Source organism: Oncorhynchus clarkii, chromosome 26 (genome assembly GCF_045791955.1).
Source record: "Oncorhynchus clarkii lewisi isolate Uvic-CL-2024 chromosome 26, UVic_Ocla_1.0, whole genome shotgun sequence".
NCBI lineage: Eukaryota > Metazoa > Chordata > Actinopteri > Salmoniformes > Salmonidae > Oncorhynchus > Oncorhynchus clarkii.
In genome coordinates, this window is record NC_092172.1 from 38,518,688 (window position 1) to 38,538,723 (window position 20,036).

At 43.5% G+C, this 20,036-nt stretch overlaps 1 protein-coding gene across 1 annotated transcript in view; it reads right to left on the reverse strand.

The window, feature by feature from the left end:
* LOC139384852 (A disintegrin and metalloproteinase with thrombospondin motifs 7-like) overlaps positions 1 to 20,036 on the reverse strand; it is a 154,068-nt gene that overhangs the window by 6,901 nt on the left and 127,131 nt on the right. Inside the window, exon 23 of the mRNA XM_071129747.1 lies at positions 17,453 to 17,615. Coding sequence (XP_070985848.1) covers positions 17,453 to 17,615 — 163 coding nt within the window. The remainder of the gene's footprint in view (positions 1 to 17,452; positions 17,616 to 20,036) is intronic.

Consider the following 20,036-nt stretch of genomic DNA (forward strand, 5'->3'; position numbering starts at 1 on the left):
AGAGGTCACAGCTGAAATGCTATCCCGCGCTGTTTCCTGCACCCCTCCCCCTCACCACCTCCCCTTCTCATGGTATGATCCACTCCCCCACTAACCGTCCAACCCCTCCCACATGGAACAACATGACAGTACACAGAGAGAGGGGGGAGAGAGGCATATCCTGTAGGCCTGCTTGATGTGGACTTCCTCTGGCTTTCCACTCTCAAACTGTACTGGAAGCAGCAGTATCCATGGACTATTATAGCACCGGGGGGAAATTTGAAGCAACTGGAACCTCTTGTTCACAGACCTCTCGTCCCACGCCACTGTACTGTACCGTATCCTCTTCACTGTGACTTAATATAACCCAGGGTTTATTAGACGTACTACTGGGGCATGACTCCGGGAGAGACGGGATGACCTCATTCACATTGGAAATGCAGGCCAGTAGACCAGGGAGAGGTTGGACCTGGCAAGAGGATCACAACGCATTGGTTTAAAGCTACATCAACAACAGTGTTAATTTCGTCAACACCAACCATGACGAAAAATACTCAACAACCTACTTTTCCTGACTAAAACTAGGACGATAACGAGACGAAATGCCCTGGAAAAAACACAATAACTATTACAAATTAATTTTAGTAGATGAAAATGTAACGAGACGAGAATTCCACATGAAACTAATGGACATTTAATTTGATATGAAATGTGCACATGATGGAAGTTACAGGAAGCCTAATGTCACACCCTGACCTTAGAGATCCTTTTTATTCTCTATGTTTGGTTAGGTCAGGGTGTGACTCGGGTGGGAAAGTCTATGTTCTCTATTTCTTTGTTTTTGGCCGCGTGTGGTTCCCAATCAGAGGCAGCTGTCTATCGTTGTCTCTGATTGGGGATCACATATAAGTTGTAATTTTCCTTTTGGGTTTTGTGGGATCTTGTTTTCTGTTTAGTGTCTATCAATTCCAACTTTAAATTTCCAACTTTCTACCGAACCTGTCTGTGTGTGCTCAGGGGAAAAGCGCTTTGGAGAGGGAGCTGTGCGGTTTGGAACTCCTAGCCGGCCTGTCGGTCTGTCTGGATCAATGAGTCTCTCCTTGGACAGGGGCTTCCCCAGAGTACCCCTCATTACTGACTTGTGGAGGCTGCCCAGCGCTGTCAACTTTCACACAGAGAGAGAGACAGAGAGAGAGGGTGGGGGGGTTGACAGAGAGAGAGAAATTAGAGCGAAATAAGAGAAGAGGTGTGACAATTAGAGGAGAAGAAGAGAAAGTGAGATTGGGATACACACCACTACTCACTGAGTTCACTGAGACTGAAGGCTTTGCACTAAGTCACAGCCCACTGCACACATCAGGTTGCAAAGAATTTCCACCTTCCCCCTTGCCTGGCAGCCTCCCCTCACTGTCCATAGTAATAAACCAGGCCTGGCAGCCTCCCCTCACTGTCCATAGTAATAAACCAGGCCTGGCAGCCTCCCCTCACTGTCCATAGTAATAAACCAGGCCTGGCAGCCTCCCCTAACTGTCCATAGTAATAAACCAGGCCTGGCAGCCTCCCCTCACTGTCCATAGTAATAAACCAGGCCTGGCAGCCTCCCCTCACTGTCCATAGTAATAAACCAGGCCTGGCAGCCTCCCATAACTGTCCATAGTAATAAACCAGGCCTGGCAGCCTCCCCTCACTGTCCATAGTAATAAACCAGGCCTGGCAGCCGCCCCTCACTGTCCATAGTAATAAACCAGGCCTGGCAGCCTCCCCTCACTGTCCATAGTAATAAACCAGGCCTGGAGGCCTCCCCTCACTGTCCATAGTAATAAACCAGGCCTGGCAGCCTCCCCTCACTGTCCATAGTAATAAACCAGGTCTGGCAGCCTCCCCTCACTGTCCATAGTAATAAACCAGGCCTGGCAGCCTCCCCTCACTGTCCATAGTAATAAACCAGGCCTGGCAGCCTCCCCTCACTGTCCATAGTAATAAACCAGGCCTGGCAGCCTCCCCTCACTGTCCATAGTAATAAACCAGGCCTGGCAGCCTCCCCTCACTGTCCATAGTAATAAACCAGGCCTGGCAGCCTCCCCTCACTGTCCATAGTAATAAACCAGGCCTGGCAGCCTCCCCTCACTGTCCATAGTAATAAACCAGGCCTGGCAGCCTCCCCTCACTGTCCATAGTAATAAACCAGGCCTGGCAGCCTCCCCTCACTGTCCATAGTAATAAACCAGGCCTGGCAGCCTCCCCTCACTGTCCATAGTAATAAACCAGGTCTGGCAGCCTCCCCTCACTGTCCATAGTAATAAACCAGGCCTGGCAGCCTCCCCTCACTGTCCACAGTAATAAACCAGGCCTGGCAGCCTCCCCTCACTGTCCATAGTAATAAACCAGGTAGTGAAATAGGAAACCCTTTTTAATTTTAATTGAACCTTTATTTAAAAACAGGCAAGTCAGTTAAGAACAAATTCTTATTTACAATGGTGGCCTACCGGGGAGCAGTGGGTTAACTGCCTTGTGCAGGGGCAGAATGCCAGATTTGTACCTTATCAGCTCTGGGATTCGATCCATCAACCTTTCGGTTACTGCCCCAATGCTCTAACCACTTGGCAGCCTGCCGCCCCATGCACACATCCAATAGTCAGGTGCTGGACAGAAACATTAAGGGACAGAGATGAGGAATGGAGGAGTGTACAAACAGAGTTAACAATGAAACTGTACAAAGCATAATAGAGGGATGCCTGAAGCATAAGAGAGAGAAGCCTGAAGCATTAGGGTTGGAAGCCTGAAGTATTAGGGAGAGAAGCCTGAAGCATTAGGGTTGGAAGCCTGAAGCATTAGGGTTGGAAGCCTGAAGCATTAGGGTTGAAAGCTTGAAGCATTAGGGAGAGAAGCCTGAAGCATTAGGGAGGGAAGCCTGAAGCATCAGGGAGGGAAGCCTGAAGCATCAGGGAGGGAAGCCTGAAGCATAACGGAGGGAAGCCTGAAGCATAATGAGGGATACCTGAAGCATTATGAGGGATGCCTGAAGCATTATGAGGGATGCCTGAAGCATAATGAGGGAAGCCTGAAGCATAATGAGGGATGCCTGAAGCATAATGAGGGATACCTGAAGCATTATGAGGGATGCCTGAAGCATAATGAGGGATACCTGAAGTATTATGAGGGATGGGATGCCTGAAGCATAATGAGGGATACCTGAAGCATTATGAGGGATGCCTGAAGCATTATGAGGGATGCCTGAAGCATAATGAGGGAAGCCTGAAGCATAATGAGGGATGCCTGAAGCATAATGAGGGATACCTGAAGCATTATGAGGGATGCCTGAAGCATAATGAGGGATACCTGAAGCATTATGAGGGATGGGATGCCTGAAGCATAATGAGGGATACCTGAAGCATTATGAGGGATGCCTGAAGCATTATGAGGGATGCCTGAAGCATAATGAGGGAAGCCTGAATCATAATGAGGGAAGCATGAAGCATTAGTGTTGGAAGCCTGAAGCATTAGGGTTGGAAGCCTGAAGCATTAGGGTTGGAAGCCTGAAGCATAAGGGAGGAAAGCCTATTATTATTTGACCATGCTGGTCATTTATGAACATTTGAACATCTTGGCCATGTTCTGTTATAATATCCACCCGGCACAGCCAGAAGAGGACTGGCCACCCCACATAGCCTGGTTCCTCTCTAGGTTTCTTCCTAGGTTTTGGCCTTTCTAGGGAGTTTATCCTAGCCACCGTGCTTCTACACCAGCATTGATTGCTGTTTGGGGTTTTAGGCTGAGTTTCTGTACAGCACTTTGTGATATCAGCTGATGTACGAAGGGCTTTATAAATACATTTGATTTGATTTGATTTTCTGAAGCATAAGGAAGGGAAGCCTGAAGCATTAGGGAGGGAAGCCTGAAGCATAATGAGGGAAGCCTGAAGCATAATGAGGGAAGCCTGAAGCATAATGATAGAAGCCTGAAGCATTAGGAAGGGAATCCTGAAGCATAATGAGGGAAGCCTGAAGCATACCACTGATTTCCCTGTTGCTGTAAGTGGATTATAGACGAGAAATGTAACTGTTTATCACATGCTGGCTCATGCTTTACCCCTGTCTTCTTCAATATGTAGCGCACACACACACACACACACACACACACACACACACACACACCATACCACACTTCCTGTTTGAAGCATGAGAGCGAAGTTTGACGGAAATGGCCTTTTAAATTGTATTTATGTTGTTTTATTCTTAGCCCCTTATTGACTAGTCCTTCTGTCTGCTTATATGATTCACATGGTAGAGAGGGGGCTACAGCAGAATGAATTACTTTCCACCAGAGAAGCTCCATTAATGTCCCCTACCACGTGTATCAGACAGGTGGACACGTGTGATAACACAGACCTGCTCAGTGCCAATCCAACCAGGTTGATACATGTTTTTCTATAAGCTTTTGTCTGTCTTATTAGCCTTTTCTCCTGGGTGTTCCAGGCAGAGAAACCACATGAATTCTCTGTTATGAACTATTTCATCCAAGGTCCTGTAATAGAATGTGAAGAACTGAGGCTTTGTGTGGACTGGTCCAATTTGAGGGAAGAAACACTGATGGGGTCTTTCATCTGGCTCTATACAGGGCTAATGGAAGAACAAGGCACAGTGTATTCACTGCACCAGCAGCACTACCATAGAAGACACCTGATGTTCACTCAAACTGTTATTGAGTCAGTGAGAGGCCATGTTGTGCGCATATGAACATACTGCTCTACTTTTGTTCATGGTGTGGAGCACTTCAGTGGAGGACAGAGCTTTTACAAATGTTACATACAACGGTCACCACACCAGTATTCTTTAGTATTCTTCAAATCAGGATGCTATTGTTGTTAGATGTGTTATAGTGCTGCTTATGTAGCATGAACAAACCTTAATGAGATTCATGCGCCCACCAGTACACCCCAGTCAGTCAGTACCAGTACCTCCCAGTCCGTCAGTACCAGTACCCTCAGTCCGTCAGTACCAGTACCCCCCAGTCAGTCAGTACCAGTACCCCCCAGTCAGTCAGTACCAGTACCTCCCAGTCCGTCAGTACCAGTACCTCCCAGTCTGTCAGTACCAGTATCCCCCAGTCAGTCAGTACCAGTACCTCCCAGTCAGTCAGTACCAGTACCCCCCAGTCAGTACCAGTACCCCCCAGTCAGTCAGTATCAGTACCCCCCAGGCAGTCAGTACCAGTACCCCCCAGTCCGTCAGTACCAGTACCTCCCAGTCTGTCAGTACCAGTATCCCCCAGTCAGTCAGTACCAGTATCCCCCAGTCAGTCAGTACCAGTACCCCCCAGTCCGTCAGTACCAGTATCCCCCAGTCAGTCAGTACCAGTATCCCCCAGTCAGTCAGTACCAGTACCTCCCAGTCAGTCAGTACCAGTACCCCCAGTCAGTCAGTACCAGGACCCCCCAGTTAGTCAGTACCAGTATCCCCCAGTCAGTCTGAAGACTGGCATGCCAGGCAGTCACATGGACATACTCTGGGGATTGTAGGTTTCTGTTTCTGGGTAAGAAAGGTATGGGAGAGACCCTGGACTGGTTCTCTCCCATAAGACCTTGATAGCGTGACACACCTGACACTTTGTAAAGCCCAGGTACACACACTTCCCTCTGGGGGGATAGCCATGACACTCACATGCATGACTACACAGAGACACACATTCGCATGCATGAACACATAGACACACACACTCCCATGCATGAACACACATGAATGAACGTACGCACGCATGCTAGAGGTCTTCACGGGTCCAAAAAGTTAGACCCGTTCCGAAATGGACCTGCGGCTTTCACACCCGGACCGAATATATGTTTTTGAAATACAGAGACCTGTTCCGAACGGACCCAAGGACAACTAGACCCGTACCATATAGACCAGATAGTATCAGGTCATATCGACCTGAGAGTATCAGTACTCGATCCCATCCAAATCAAATCAAAGTTAATTTGTCACATGCGCCGAATACAACAGGTATTTACAGTGAAATGCTACTTAAAGGCTCTAACCAATTGAGCAAAAAAAAGGTGTGTGTGTGTGTGTGTGTAGGTAAGTAAAGAAATAAAACAACAGTAAAAAGACATTTGAAACTAACAGTAGCAAGGCTCTATACAGACACCGGTTAGTCAGGCTTATTAAGGTAGTATGTACATATAGGTACCGTTAAAGTGACTATGCATATATGATGAACAGAGAGTAGCAGTAGCGTAAAAAGAGGGGTTGGCGGGAGGTGGGACACAATGCAGATAGCCAGTTTAGCCAATGTGCGGGAGCACTGGTTGGTCGGGCCAATTGAGGTAGTATGTACATGAATGTATAGTTAAAGTGACTATGCATATATGATAAACAAAGAGTAGAAGCAGCGTGAAAGAGGGGTTGGGGAGGGGGTTGGAACACAATGCAAATAGTCCGGGTAACCATTTGGTTACCTGTTCAGGAGTCTTATGGCTTTGGGGTAAAAACTGTTGAGAAGCCTTTTTGTCCTAGACTTGGCACTCCGATACAGCTTGCCATGCGGTAGTAGAGAAAACAGTCTATGACAGGTAGCTGGGGTCTTTGACAATTTTTACGCCCTTCCTCTGACACCGCCTGGTGTAGAGGTCCTGGATGGCAGGCAGGTTTGCCCCAGTGATGTGCTGGGCCGTACCACCTCCCCTCTGAAGTGCCTTGCGGTCAGAGGCCGAGCAATTTCCGTACCAGGCAGTGATGAAACCGGTCAGGATGCTCTCGATGGTGCAGCTGCAGAACCTTTTGAGGATCTCAGGACCCATGCCAAATCTTTTTAGTTTCCTGAGGGGGAATAGGTTTTGTTGTGCCCTCTTCACGACTGTCTTGGTGTGTTTGGACCATTCTAGTTTGTTGTTGATGTGGACACCAAGGAACTTGAAGCTCTCAACCTGCTCCACTACAGCCCCGTTGATGAGAATGGGGGTATGCTCGGTCCTCCTTTTCCTGTAGTCCACAATCATCTCCTTAGTCTTGGTTACGTTGAGGGATAGGTTGTTATTCTGGCACAACCAGGCCAGGTCTCTAACCTCCTCCCTATAGGCTGTCTCGTCATTGTCGGTGATTAGGCCTACCACTGTTGTGTCGTCTGCAAACTTAATGATGGTGTTGGAGTCGTGCTTGGCTATGCAGTTGTGGGTGAACAGGGAGTACAGGAGGGGACTGAGCACATGAGCACGGGACCCCGTGTTGAGGATCAGAGTGGCGGATGTGTTGTTACCTACCCTCACTACCTGGGGGCGGCCCGTCAGGACGTCCAGGATCCAGTTGCAGAGGGAGGTGTTTAGTCCCAGGGTCCTTAGCTTAGTGATGAGCTTTGAGGGTACTATGGTGTTGAATGCTGAGCTGTAGTCAATGAATAGCATTCTCACATAGGTGTTCCTTTTGTCCAGGTGGGAAAGGGCCGTGTGGAGTGCAATAGAGATTGTGTAACTGAGCTACGGTGGATCTGTTGGTGCGGTATGCAAATTGGAGTGGGTCTAGGGTTTCTGGGATAATGGTGTTGATGTGAGCCATTACTAGCCTTTCAAAGCACTTCATGGCTACGGATGTGAGTGCTACGGGTCTGTAGTCATTTAGGCAGGTTGCCTTTGTGTTCTTGGGCACAGGGACTATGGTGGTCTGCTTGAAACATGTTGGTAGTACAGACTCAATCAGGGACATGTTGAAAATGTCAGTGAAGACACCTGCCAGTTGGTCAGCACATGCCCGGAGCACACATCCTGGTAATCCGTCTGGCCCCGCAGCCTTGTGTATTTAAAGGTCTTACTCACATCGGCTGCGGAGAGTGTGATCACACAGTCGTCCGAAACAGCTGATGCTCTCATGCATGCCTCAGTGTTGCTTGCCTCGAAGCGAGCATAGAAGTGATTTAGCTCATCTAGTAGGCTCGTGTCACTGGGCAGCTCGCGGCTGTGCTTCCATTTGTAGTCTGTAATAGTTTGCAAGCCCTGCCCCATCCGACGAGCGTCTGAGCCAGTGTAGTATGATTCATTCTTAGCCCTGTATTGACGATTTGCGTGTTTGATGGTTCGTCGCAGGGCATAGCGGGATTTCTTGTAAGCTTCCAGGTTAGAGTCCCGCCCCTTGCGAGGAAAAAGGGTAGGCTTGCAAGCCGAAGAACACCATCCCAACCATGAAGAATGGGGTGGCAGCATCATGTTGTGGGGGTGCTTTTGCTGCAGGAGGGACTGGTGCACTTCACGAAATAGGCGGCATCATGAGGAATGAAAATTATGTGGATTGTGGAAGGCTACCCAAAACGTTTGACTCAAGTTAAACAATTTAAAGGCAATGCTACCAAATACTAATTGAGTGTATGTAAACTTCTGACCCACTGGGAATGTGATGAAAGAAATAAAAGCTGAAATAAATAATTCCCTCTACTATTATTCTGACATTTCACATTCTTATAATAAAGTGGTGACCTAAAACAGGGGATTTCTACTAGGATTAAATGTCAGGAATTGTGAAAAGCTGAGTTTAAATGTATTTGGCTAAGGTGCATGTAAACTTCAGACTTCAACTGTAACTCTTTGTGTTGTTGTTTGTTTAGTGTTTTCTAATTTTCACAGAAGTGGCTAGTCTATGGATTCTTCAATTACATTGAGCTGATTTCTGACGTGCTGTTCCTTCTTTTTCTGTAGTGTATTTCTGTATTGTTTTAGTGATTCACCATAAAGGTGTAGGCTCAGGTTTTCTGGTTTTTGGTTGGATAGGTTACTCAATTCCTTTCTTAGGTTTTTGCATTCTTCATCAAACCATTTGTCATTGTTGTTCATTGTCTGTTAGAAATTTTTAGATTTGATAGGGAAGCTAAGAGGTCAAATATATGGTTTAGGTTTTCTACTGCCAAGTTTCCAACTTCACTATTACAGTTGAACATTTTGTCCAGGAAGTTGTCTAAAAGGGATTGAATATGTTGTTGCCTAATTGTTTTTTGGTAGGTTTCCAAACTGCATTCCTTCCATCTATAGCATTTCTTAATGTTACTCAGTTCCTTTGGCTCTGATGCCTCATGATTGAGTATTGCTCTGTTCAAGTAGACTGTGATTTTGCTGTGATGTGATAAGGGTGTCAGTGGACTGACGGAATACTCTGAGACTCTGGGTTGAGGTCAGTGATAAAGTAGTCTACAGTACTACTGCCAAGAGATGAGCTATAGGTGTACCTACCGTAGGAGTCCCCTCGAAGCCTACCATTGACTATGTACATACCAGTGTGCGACAGAGCTGCAGGAGTTGTGACCCGTTTTTGTTGGTTATGATGTTTTAGTTGTGCCTAGGGGGGCATATGGGGCGGGGAATGCTGTCACCTCCAGGTAGGTGTTTGTCCCCGTGTGCTGAGGATGTCAGATTCTTGTCCAGTTCTGGCATTTAGGTCGCCACAGACTAGTACATGTCCCTGAGCCTGGAAATTATTGATTTCCCCCTCCAGGATGGAGAAGCTGTCTTCATTAAAGTATGGGGATTCTAGTGGGGTGATAAAGGTAGCACACAGGAGGAAATGTTTCTCTGCTGAGATAATTTCCTTTTTAATTTCTACCCAAATGTAAAACGTTCCTGTTTTGATTAATTTAAGAGTGAGTTAGGTCCTCTTGCTCTCTCTCGCGCTCTCTCTCCCTTTCCCAAGGTTGCTGTTGACGCATATCCCCCGGTAGTTATTGGGGTCAAATAAAACACTATATTAAAGTATTCAGCACAACATAACAATGTGGTTTTGAATTGTTAGCTACAAAGTTTATGCTGCAAGCTTAATAAACAGTGATTTACAACTGCCCTCAACCAGTGTTGTTTCCATGATGTAATCTGGACAAGGACAAGTCATACCAAGGTCAAATCCTCCAGGAGATGGACCACACAGAGACTTTAAAAATACAAAATGGCCACCATTCTCGACATACCTCAGGGATTTGAAGGAAACACCTCTCTGGGTAGTGGTGAATGTCAGCAGTTAAGACAGGATCTGCGCCACTACGCCTCTCCGAGACTGGATTACAGAGATTATAGTTTTATACCACAGATCATTATTTGGGGATAGAAGCATTTGAAATGCCACAGCAATATTTCAACAAGAACATTTCTCCAGTCAACATCCTAAAGTCAGACAAACAGAAGTAATAAAATATCTGCTAACACAAAAATAGAAGCTTCGTACTAGTCAACCAATTGTCTTCACAGGGCATGTGAGTACCACCCTCACAGACAGCACAAATGAGCAATGAGTGTTTTTTGAAGGGAAAACTTTTGCATGCCAAAATCTTATTGAAAAAAATCTGCAAAAGCCTCGTTGATTGATCACTAAAATATAATTGTGCTGCAAGAGAGATGTGGACTGCTCAACGGAGCACACAAGTCCAAATACCACAGACACTGCAAATGAGCCAAAATAACTTGTCTCTGAATAACGTTACATTTAGAGTAATGTTTTTTTTCCGGGTTGATAACAGAGGTGCCTATGTCACAATCAGTCCTCAGCCCAAGAATAATGAGACATTCTTATGCAATTAAACTGACACACAGTGGGGCCATTATCAACACCCATGTAATGGAATTACATGCACAGCCAAGAGCCAAGAGTTGTTGTGGCCATGAGTCAGAACCTTCCTCTGTTTCAACAGAACTGGAGCTCCAGGCCCAAACCCATGTGGGTCATGGAACTCAGGCTTCCATTAAAGACAGAGGCATGACAGCCATCATGATCATTTCCCTTATTCACTCTCTGCTTTCACTTATCAAACGCCAACCATTCCAAAACATCTCATTCTTATTCTTGTGATAAACCATCCCAACCAGCCCAAACAAAAAGGCTTTTATGGTGGCAAACTGTGGTCTGGTACTCCACAGGCTTTGTGAAATAGCAACAGACATTCCACACCATTAGGGCAATGGTTAGAGGAGAAGTCTCTACAACGCTGATGCTGTTATCTTTTATAGCTTAGCAACCTCTTTCTGAAGCTTCAAATCAAAACATCGCAAGCACGATGTTGACAACTATACTAAATATAGTGGATTACCACAAGGCCTGAACTGTGATGTTAATACAAAACAGAATATAAGTCTGCATACTGTACTTTCTATGTAACGGCGTGGGCCTGTTCTGAATACGTGTTGAAATCAAATAATTAGCAATAGCGACTAGAGCAACTCATTTTGGGGGGGGGGGACTGGTAAACTGCGATGCGTATTTTTTGCATAGAAGGGTCTGAACAATGTGGTCGACATGTGAGTTAAAATGTGGTTGACTCCTGGACTTCCCAGTCTGCTATATTCTTCCTTTTATATCCCTCCAAGGCAGACGGTGACGGTGCAATGTCTGGTATATTTAACAAGTAACAATGCATGTCTTTAAAAACGTTCCTACCGTAGTAGACAACATAAATCTCCCATTACCTGTGGTTGAACTGTCTATACAGCAGCCTATTCAACAGATGGCTCTAGGATTACGCTTCCAATCTGTTAGCCTTAGGATACAAACAAGTCAATACCAGCCAAACCCACCAGCTGTAGCAATAAAGCACCAGTCTGGTTGATGGATGGGTAAGAAGTCAGTCTGCCTTGCTATCCTCTTCAGTATCTCTCTCTGTGACACTTTATACAGCCAGGGTGTTCAGTAAAAACTGATCATATAGCTTTTCTTACCTTGGTCATAACATTCTTGATCTTAAAATATTTTTAATAACCCCACAGCACCCACAATTTTATTTTTATTTTTTGTGAACAAACACTCGCTCTGGATAAGAACATAAGCTAAATTACTAAAATGTAAATGTTTTTAGTTAGAAAATGCTAAGGATAGCGGTTGGTGACAGTGGCTACGTATACAAAACAAATGTGTGGTTTAATGTCTCTCTTTGTCCATACTGCTTTTAGGGTAAGGAAAACAAATAAGCCATTTTTGTATGAAATGTGTATGAACTATCGCTTTAACTTAACACATCTGGTACTTGACCAGTTTTTAAAAGCAACAACTCATTTGTGTGGTTTCCAAAATGGCCACCATTAACCACAGTCTTGGCACTGGACCTGCTCTGAGTGGATGGATTCTTCTCTCTCTCACTATCTTATGAATCAAACTCAAGGGCAAGACCCAAAACCCAGACACTCCTTTTTGTCTTGTAGTTTCTCCTTGATAATAAAATGCAGAAGTGATGACATTCCATATCAAGCTATCAAATCCTTTCAGGATAGGTTAAGGGCTGTGTTATTCCCACTAAGATTTAGTATCAAGGTTCCTCGCTTAATTACTGCACATAAATATTCTGAATCGCTACTGTACTGTCTCGTAAAATCAATTTCAACACGTACCAGTCTTCAAAGAGCCTTAGGGATTATAAACTGTAGTTTGATGCCTGTAAAATATGTATTCTGGATGAGAAGCCCATCTCAAAAGATTTTCACCTCTACCGTCAATTTCAACAGTGACAGGCATTGGAAGATTGGTTTACACAGAATGGTAAAAGGTTAGACGAGGTAACAACTGTCAATCAAATGCAAGACGTTGTGATATCAAGGTATCATTTCAGGATCGCACCTGACACCAGCGGAGAGCTCAGATATGTTTGAATCAGGAAGGGAACTATTATGTATTATTATCCTATTACCCACTGGGCAAAAACTGGTTGAATAAACCTTTTCACGTCATTTAAATAAAAAATAAAAAAAATGTGTTGACTTTGAATAAACTTGGAAAACGATTTGGATTTGTAAAGAAAATCATCAATGTAAGAGACCTTAATCCAATAATGTGGTGCCGTTGTTCGGTTGTTTTCACGTTGAATTCATGGTAGTTGACAACTCAACCAAATGTAAATCAAATCTAGTTGTTGAAATTATTGATGTGTGTGCCCAGTGGGTATCTCCTTAAAACTTGTTATGGCTGCAATCCCGCTAATGGGATTGATATGACAACTACCAGTGAAAATAGAGGGCGCCAAATTCAAACCACAGAAATCTCATAATTACAATTCCGAAAACATACTTATATCACTATACTATCTTATATCATTTTAAAGGTAATCTTGTTGTTAATCCCACCAAAGTGTCTGATTTCAAATATGCTATTCAGCAAAAGCACTACAAACGATTATGTTAGGTCTCCACCAAACCACAATAAGCACAGCCATTTTCCAGTGAAATATAGCATTCACAAAAAGCAGAAATAGAGATTAATTTTATCACTAACCTTGAATTATCTTTATCAGATGACACTCATAGGACTTCGTGTTACACAATACATGCATGTTTTGTTTGATAAAGTTCATATTTATATTTAAAAAATCTGAGTTTACATTGGCGTATTAGATTCACTAGTTCCAAAAACATCAAGTGATTTTGCACAGCCACATCGTTTCAACAGAAATACTCATCATAAATGTAGATGATAATACAAGTTATACACATGGAATTATAGATATACCTCTCCTTAATGCAACCGCTGTGTCAGATTTCAAAAAAAGTTTACAGAAAAAGCAACTTATGCAATAATCTGAGACGGAGCTCAGAACAGTAGCCAAATTAGCTGCCATATTGGAGTCAATAGAAACCATGATAAATGTTTCCTTACCTTTGATGAACTTCATCAGAATGTTGTCCTAGGAATCCCAGGTCCACAATAAATGCTTGATTTGTTTGAAAATGTCCGTTATTTATGTCCAATTAGCTACTTTGGTTAGCGTGTTTGGTAAACAATTCCAAAGTCACAAAGCGCGTCCACTATAACGTGACGAAATGTCCAAAAGTTCCATAAGTCAGTAGAAACATGTCAAATCAATCTTTAGAATGTTGTTTACATATATCTTGAATAACATTCCAACCGGAGAATTAGAATGACTTCAGATGAGCGGTGGAACGCAGGTTCTTCCCCTGTGAACGTGCATGGTGAAAGCATGGTCAACTCATGGCAGTGGTGACTATTTCCTGTCTCATTCGACCCCCCTTCACATTAGAGTCATCAGACAAAGTTCTATTGACTGTTGACATAGTGGAAGGCGTAGGAAGTGAAAACTCATCCATATCTCCCTGTAATTTCAATGAGAGCTTGGTTGAAAATCTGCCACCCCCAGAAAAAATACAAACAGGAAGTGGAATTTCTCAGGTTTTTGCCTGCAATATGAGTTATGTTATACTCACAGACATAATTCAAACAGTTTTAGAAACTTCAGAGTGTTTTCTATCCAATACTAATAATAATATGCATTTATTAGCAACTGAGACTGAGGAGCTGGCCGTTTACACCTTTTCATCCAAGCTACTCAATACTGCCCCTGCAGCCATAAAAAGTTAAACAACTTTCCACAAGTCTAAATGTACCTCGTGAGCCCCCAAACTGGTCTCAGAAAACACCATTCTAACACAAAAAAACATGTCCTTGGAAGATAGTGTTTGGGGAGATATTTCTGGGAGACCTAAAATGGACACAGCACCCAACAGTGTAAATCCTATTTTAATTAGCAAACACTGCCAAGGCAATTTTCTATGGGTTTTTTAAATGACAGTTCAGTTAGTCCATTTCAAGGGTGGCCAAGGTAATTATGCACCGCAAGACAAAGGTCCCTGTGTGATTGGAGTGAGATGGACATGACTGGAAAGGTAGAAATAAGGCTAACGTTCATTTAGAAAGTCAAATGAGTCGATGATAATGTCAGTCTTTAAAGTTGTAATATGTGTTTCCGGCTGATAGAGGGAGAGATAAGCTGGGCCAATAATGAATGCCACTTTATGTGCAGCTCTAGACCAGCGGTTTTCAACCGGGTGTCACGGCACACTGGTGTGCCTTGAGGAACTCTCAGGTGTGCCACGAAACCTTTCCTAATCTTCATTATTTCTTGAAACACTCACTTCTGTGAGCCTGTGAGAACCATTAGCACAGGGATAAGGTTTAATTGTAGCACAGCCAACAACAAACAGAGCATGGCTTTGGGTCTATGTTTGCAGCTTTACAATGCAGAAAAACACTCGTCTGTAGTCCAAACGGTTTAAAACTAAATATAGATTTTACCCGATCTAAAAAAATATATTTCTAGCAGGGATTTGCGGAACGCTCTTAAAGGGGTACACACAAATGAATCATGACTAAGGAACTACGCAATAGTTCAAATAAACCCTATTTAATCTATAAAAACATCTGTCACAGAAAATAGATGATTTTCAATATGGATCAGATGAGATGGAGGTCATTACCACAAAAACAATTCTTCAGCGCATCAAGGTGTGTCACCGTTCAGAAAAGGTTGGGAACCACTGTTCTAGGTACATCTGTAGCAGAGGTGCTTCGGTGAACTCTAAATGCGTGATTAGACTTGTGTTAGCTTTCCAAGCTAATGCTTTAGCTCAGTGGGCTAACAGTCTTGTAGTGTACAAAACTTGGGTCAGCCCTAAAAACTGATGGACTATTAATTAACATTTGGCCATTTTATTTCACTATATGTTTAAAATGTATATAATAACATATTTTGTGTTGCATTGGCATGATACATACTAAAGGTCAATCTTTAACACAGTTAGGGTCTCTCTTTGCTTTACACACGACAGAGAAGAGCCAGCCACCTTTCTCACAAGGATCAGATTTTCCACTGAGTAATCTTGTTTGCGTGGTGTTTGGTGGGGAGCAGGTGGCACACTTCAATTAGGGTGAGAGAAAGCCAGTGACCCATGGGAGAGAGGCTGAAGTGGAAGGAGGAACAGGAGGGTCAGAGAACTGTTCAATCCCTGCTGGAGGCTGTTTATGGCATTCAGACTGACCCTCCACTAAACCCCAGGGATTCACACATGAACACACACACGTTGACACGAACATGTACACGCAAGTCAACCAAGTTAGCACACCTTCCTCTTCCTCCTTTCCACGTACTGTATAAGGTATATATACTGTAACATGCTTCTTGTGATAGCATGGCTACAGTATGTTTCTTGGAGAGGTCTCTCTCTCTTTCTCGAAAATCAATCATTGATATTGTCAGATAAACTGCTACAAGCTGTTAGGATGAGAATAACATAAACAATACAGAAACCACAGTGGCTTGACATTAGAGGTGTATATCACAAAACAGGATCGATGAAAGAGTCCTGCGTGGCTCAGTTGGTAGAGCATGGCAATTGCAACTCCAGGGTTGTGGGTTTGATTCCCACAGGGGACCAGTACAAAAATGTATGCATTAACTTCTGTAAGATGCCAAATGTAGCCAAATGTAGTTTGCCATCCAACTTTTTGAAGTTATATCAGACATGGCTGTTGAATCAGTCGTTCTCAACTAACTAGGAAGCATTCAGTGTTCTGGCATGCCTCACAAGCTAGCACACGATATCCTTGTCTCATCGCGCACCAGTGACTTCTGTGGCGGGCCGGGCGCAGTGCACCCAAGGGTGCCAGGTGCACAGTGTTTCCTCCGACACATTGGTGCGGATGGCTTCCGGGTTAGATGCAAGCAGTGTGGTTGTGTATCGGAGGATGCATGACTTTCAACCTTGGTCTCTCCCGAGCCCGTACGGGAGTTGTACAATGAGACAAGATAGTAGCTACTAACAATTGGATACCACGAAATAGGGGTAAAAATGTGAAAGAAATGTATATATATTTTTTTAAGTGTGTGTGTGTCAGTCACCAGATCTCAACCCAATTTAACACTAATGGGAGATTCTGGAGCGGCGCCTGAGTGTTTTCCACCATCAACAAAACACCAAATTCATTTATTGTGGAAGAATGGTGTAGCAGCCCTCCAATAGAGTTCCAGACACTTATAGACTCCATGCCAAGGTGCATTGAAGCTGTTCTGGTGGCCCAACGTCCTATTAAGACTCTTTATGTTGGCGTTTCCTTTATTTTGGCAGTTGCCTGTAGATACTAAGTGACTGTTCAGAAAATGTTTTCTGAAATGCATGGCCGTGAAATAACTCTGACATAAGAGTTGTTACACAGAGCATGAAAAGGTCAGTTATGCGTATGGAAGTGGTGACAGCTACAGCCGTGAACACTGACAAAGACCAAGGAAAGTCTTAGTGTTCTTGCAAAACTAGTTCTTTGTATTACACAAATCTATAAGACTTGGCCATGAAAGGAGAGTGGTGATGTTCTTATGATTTATTGGCTTACTGTACAGACATCTTTGGTAATGGAGTCTGTTTGTCTCTCTCTGCCCGATTGCCTTCCGGTGTGACTGACAGCGTGCCTGTCTATCCATCTAACCCATCCATTCAGCTAAACCAGAGGAAGTGTAGCATTTTCTGGGAAATGAAAATCGAGTTGGTGGAGCACGGTGCTTAATACGTCAGGACTGTGGGTTCGATTCCCAAGGCCACCCATACGGACACCCATACGGACACCCATGACCTACATGTCAAATGTCTGTACGCATGACAATATGTCACTTTGGATGAAAGCATCTGCTAAATGGTGTATATTATCATATACATGATTTAAGACAGGAAGCTGTTGTGTGGTTTACTCACCAGCGGGGCCGCTGTCACACTCATTCAGGTTACACTTCTGGCTGTTTTCTGGCCAGGGCTCAGAGTCACACTGGGCATGATCCTCCTCCTCCTCAGGCTCCGTCTTGGTGTTCACACATTTCACCAGCCTCCGCTGCACGCCGCCACCACAGGATGCAGAGCACTGGGGATGGGACACACAAACTGATATACGGAGGGCTGTTTGGACACAGTGTAGGCTGTAGGCTATAGCTGTAGGCTGCATCACGTTAAGTCATAAGCACACAGGCATGCAACCTCATGCGCGCGCACACACACACACACACACACACACACACACACACACACACACACACACACACACACACACACACACACACACACACACACACACACACACACACACACACACACACACCGTTTAGTCATGGTAATTAGGCTTCTCCAAGCTCTGATGCTGCTGATGGTCATTAGTAGCCTACCAAACTTACTAACTGCCTGGTTCTCAGCACTCTATTGTCCCTCTAATCACTCTGACATCAATGCAAACGTCATCGAAAATCTAAATCGAACACTTCATGAGAGCCCATGAGCTCATGTTGCTCAACATTTCTATAGGCTATGCAATTGTGTGAGAAAACAGAGTTATAGCCTCTATTTTAAAAAAGCAGGATCCCATCAGCTTTCTATAGGCTAGGCCTACTAAATGTATTTCTCAACTGTCCTCATATTAAGCACATTGCTTCTCTTTACAACAGGAGTACAGCCTACCTGTCTGGCATGAAATCGAACCACGGGAAAAGCATCTTCCATTCGCTATTTAATAGATTACATGTATTTTTCCCCCTGCCCCTGTTTCCAGACAGGTGCATGATAATGGTTCATTCTAAATCAAAATGTCACACATACATTATTCAGCATATGTAAAGAGAAGATTAAATCAAAAATAGTCTGATGGGTGACCACATTAGCCGATCACTTGTAACTTATATTATAATTACTTGTGAATGATGCCCATTTTTTGTTGTTGCGACTTTTCATATCATAGTGCCACACCTCATGTAGCCTAGCCCATAGGCCTATATGTTTTGATAAGATTTGTATCACAACTAAAGTGTCCAATAACTTTTTAAAATTAAGCACATTAAATCACCTTCATAATGGGTGTAGAGCCTAACTAGCATACATATGCAATGCGGGAGTTTCACGTTTGGAGAAAATAATTTTCACCATAAAAATGCACCTTTTTAGTAAAAGCATTACATGCATAATCACATTTGGGGACACTTTTTATGATGATGGTGTTTTCCTGTTAATGGGACAGTCACGCTTATAACCTATTGCTGTGTGCACATTGCTGTGCTTATAATGTGAAGAAATAGCCTGATAGTTCATCAACATGAAGCTAAACGTTCTGATCTGTTGCGTTAGCCTCATTGTGTAAAAAGAGGGTTTTGGATGCTAGTGATTGTATTAATTTGGGATCTCTCTGCATCCCACAACTGTCTCAGACTATGTTTGGAATATTTATTTCTCGCGCAGAATAGGTCAACTTTTGTACTTAATGTGGGATAGTAGATTGACATAGGCTAGTGCTTTTGATGTTCGTTAGGCCTACTGATCTTGTTGGCTGATGAAAATGAAATGTGGACAGTTCTTCCAATATCTGCGTGCGCAAGTTGATGTGTCCGTTTTCACTTGTAGCCTGTGAGAAAGACCTGATCACGTGACAGAGAGCTATGTGAGTGAGAGGTGCTTCAGAGCACGTAGGGAGAAGGGAATTATAATTATTATATTCAGCTCAAGGCCGCAAAAGGCAAGGATTTTTTAAAGAGGCATTACGGCCACATAAAGGGGATGACGCTGGGAAATTCCAGACATTATCAAGTGCTTGTCAAACTGTGAATGAGAGACTGATGAAATGTGTACAGCCTGCGCAAAAAAACAAAGCAGAGCTCATGCTTTTTAATGCGATTTTTTTTAACAAATAATTGTTGAGTCGCATCATGCAGCCTTACAATGTATAAAAAAATCAAAACATATAGCCCAACATTTGTAGAACAAAGTTACATTAATAACTTTAAATGAAGCACATAGAAGTACCTGTTTCTTTGTTGACCGCTCAACACAGAATAGTATTCTTCATACTATAAAGTAATATAAAGTAGTATAAAATAATGTCATTCTAACCAAATCTTGTCTGCTAAATGAACTAGCGTAGCCCACAGCCATATGACATAGCTGGATCAGGACCTATCATAAGGACAACTCAGAGTCTGCTGTTCTGTTCTTCTTCACATCATGTTTCTTTAGACCTGTCTGTAATAAATCATGAATTTATTGAGAAGGTGTAGGCTATATTACATGGATTTATTGTGAAGGTGTCGGCTATATTACATGGATTTATTGTGATAGTGTCGGCTATATTACATGGATTATTGTGATAGTGTCGGCTATATTACATGGATTTATTGTGATAGTGTCGGCTATATTACATGGATTTATTGAGAAGGTGTAGGCTATATTACATGGATTTATTTAGAAGGTGTAGGCTATATTACATGGATTTATTGAGAAGGTGTAGGCTATATTACATGGATTTATT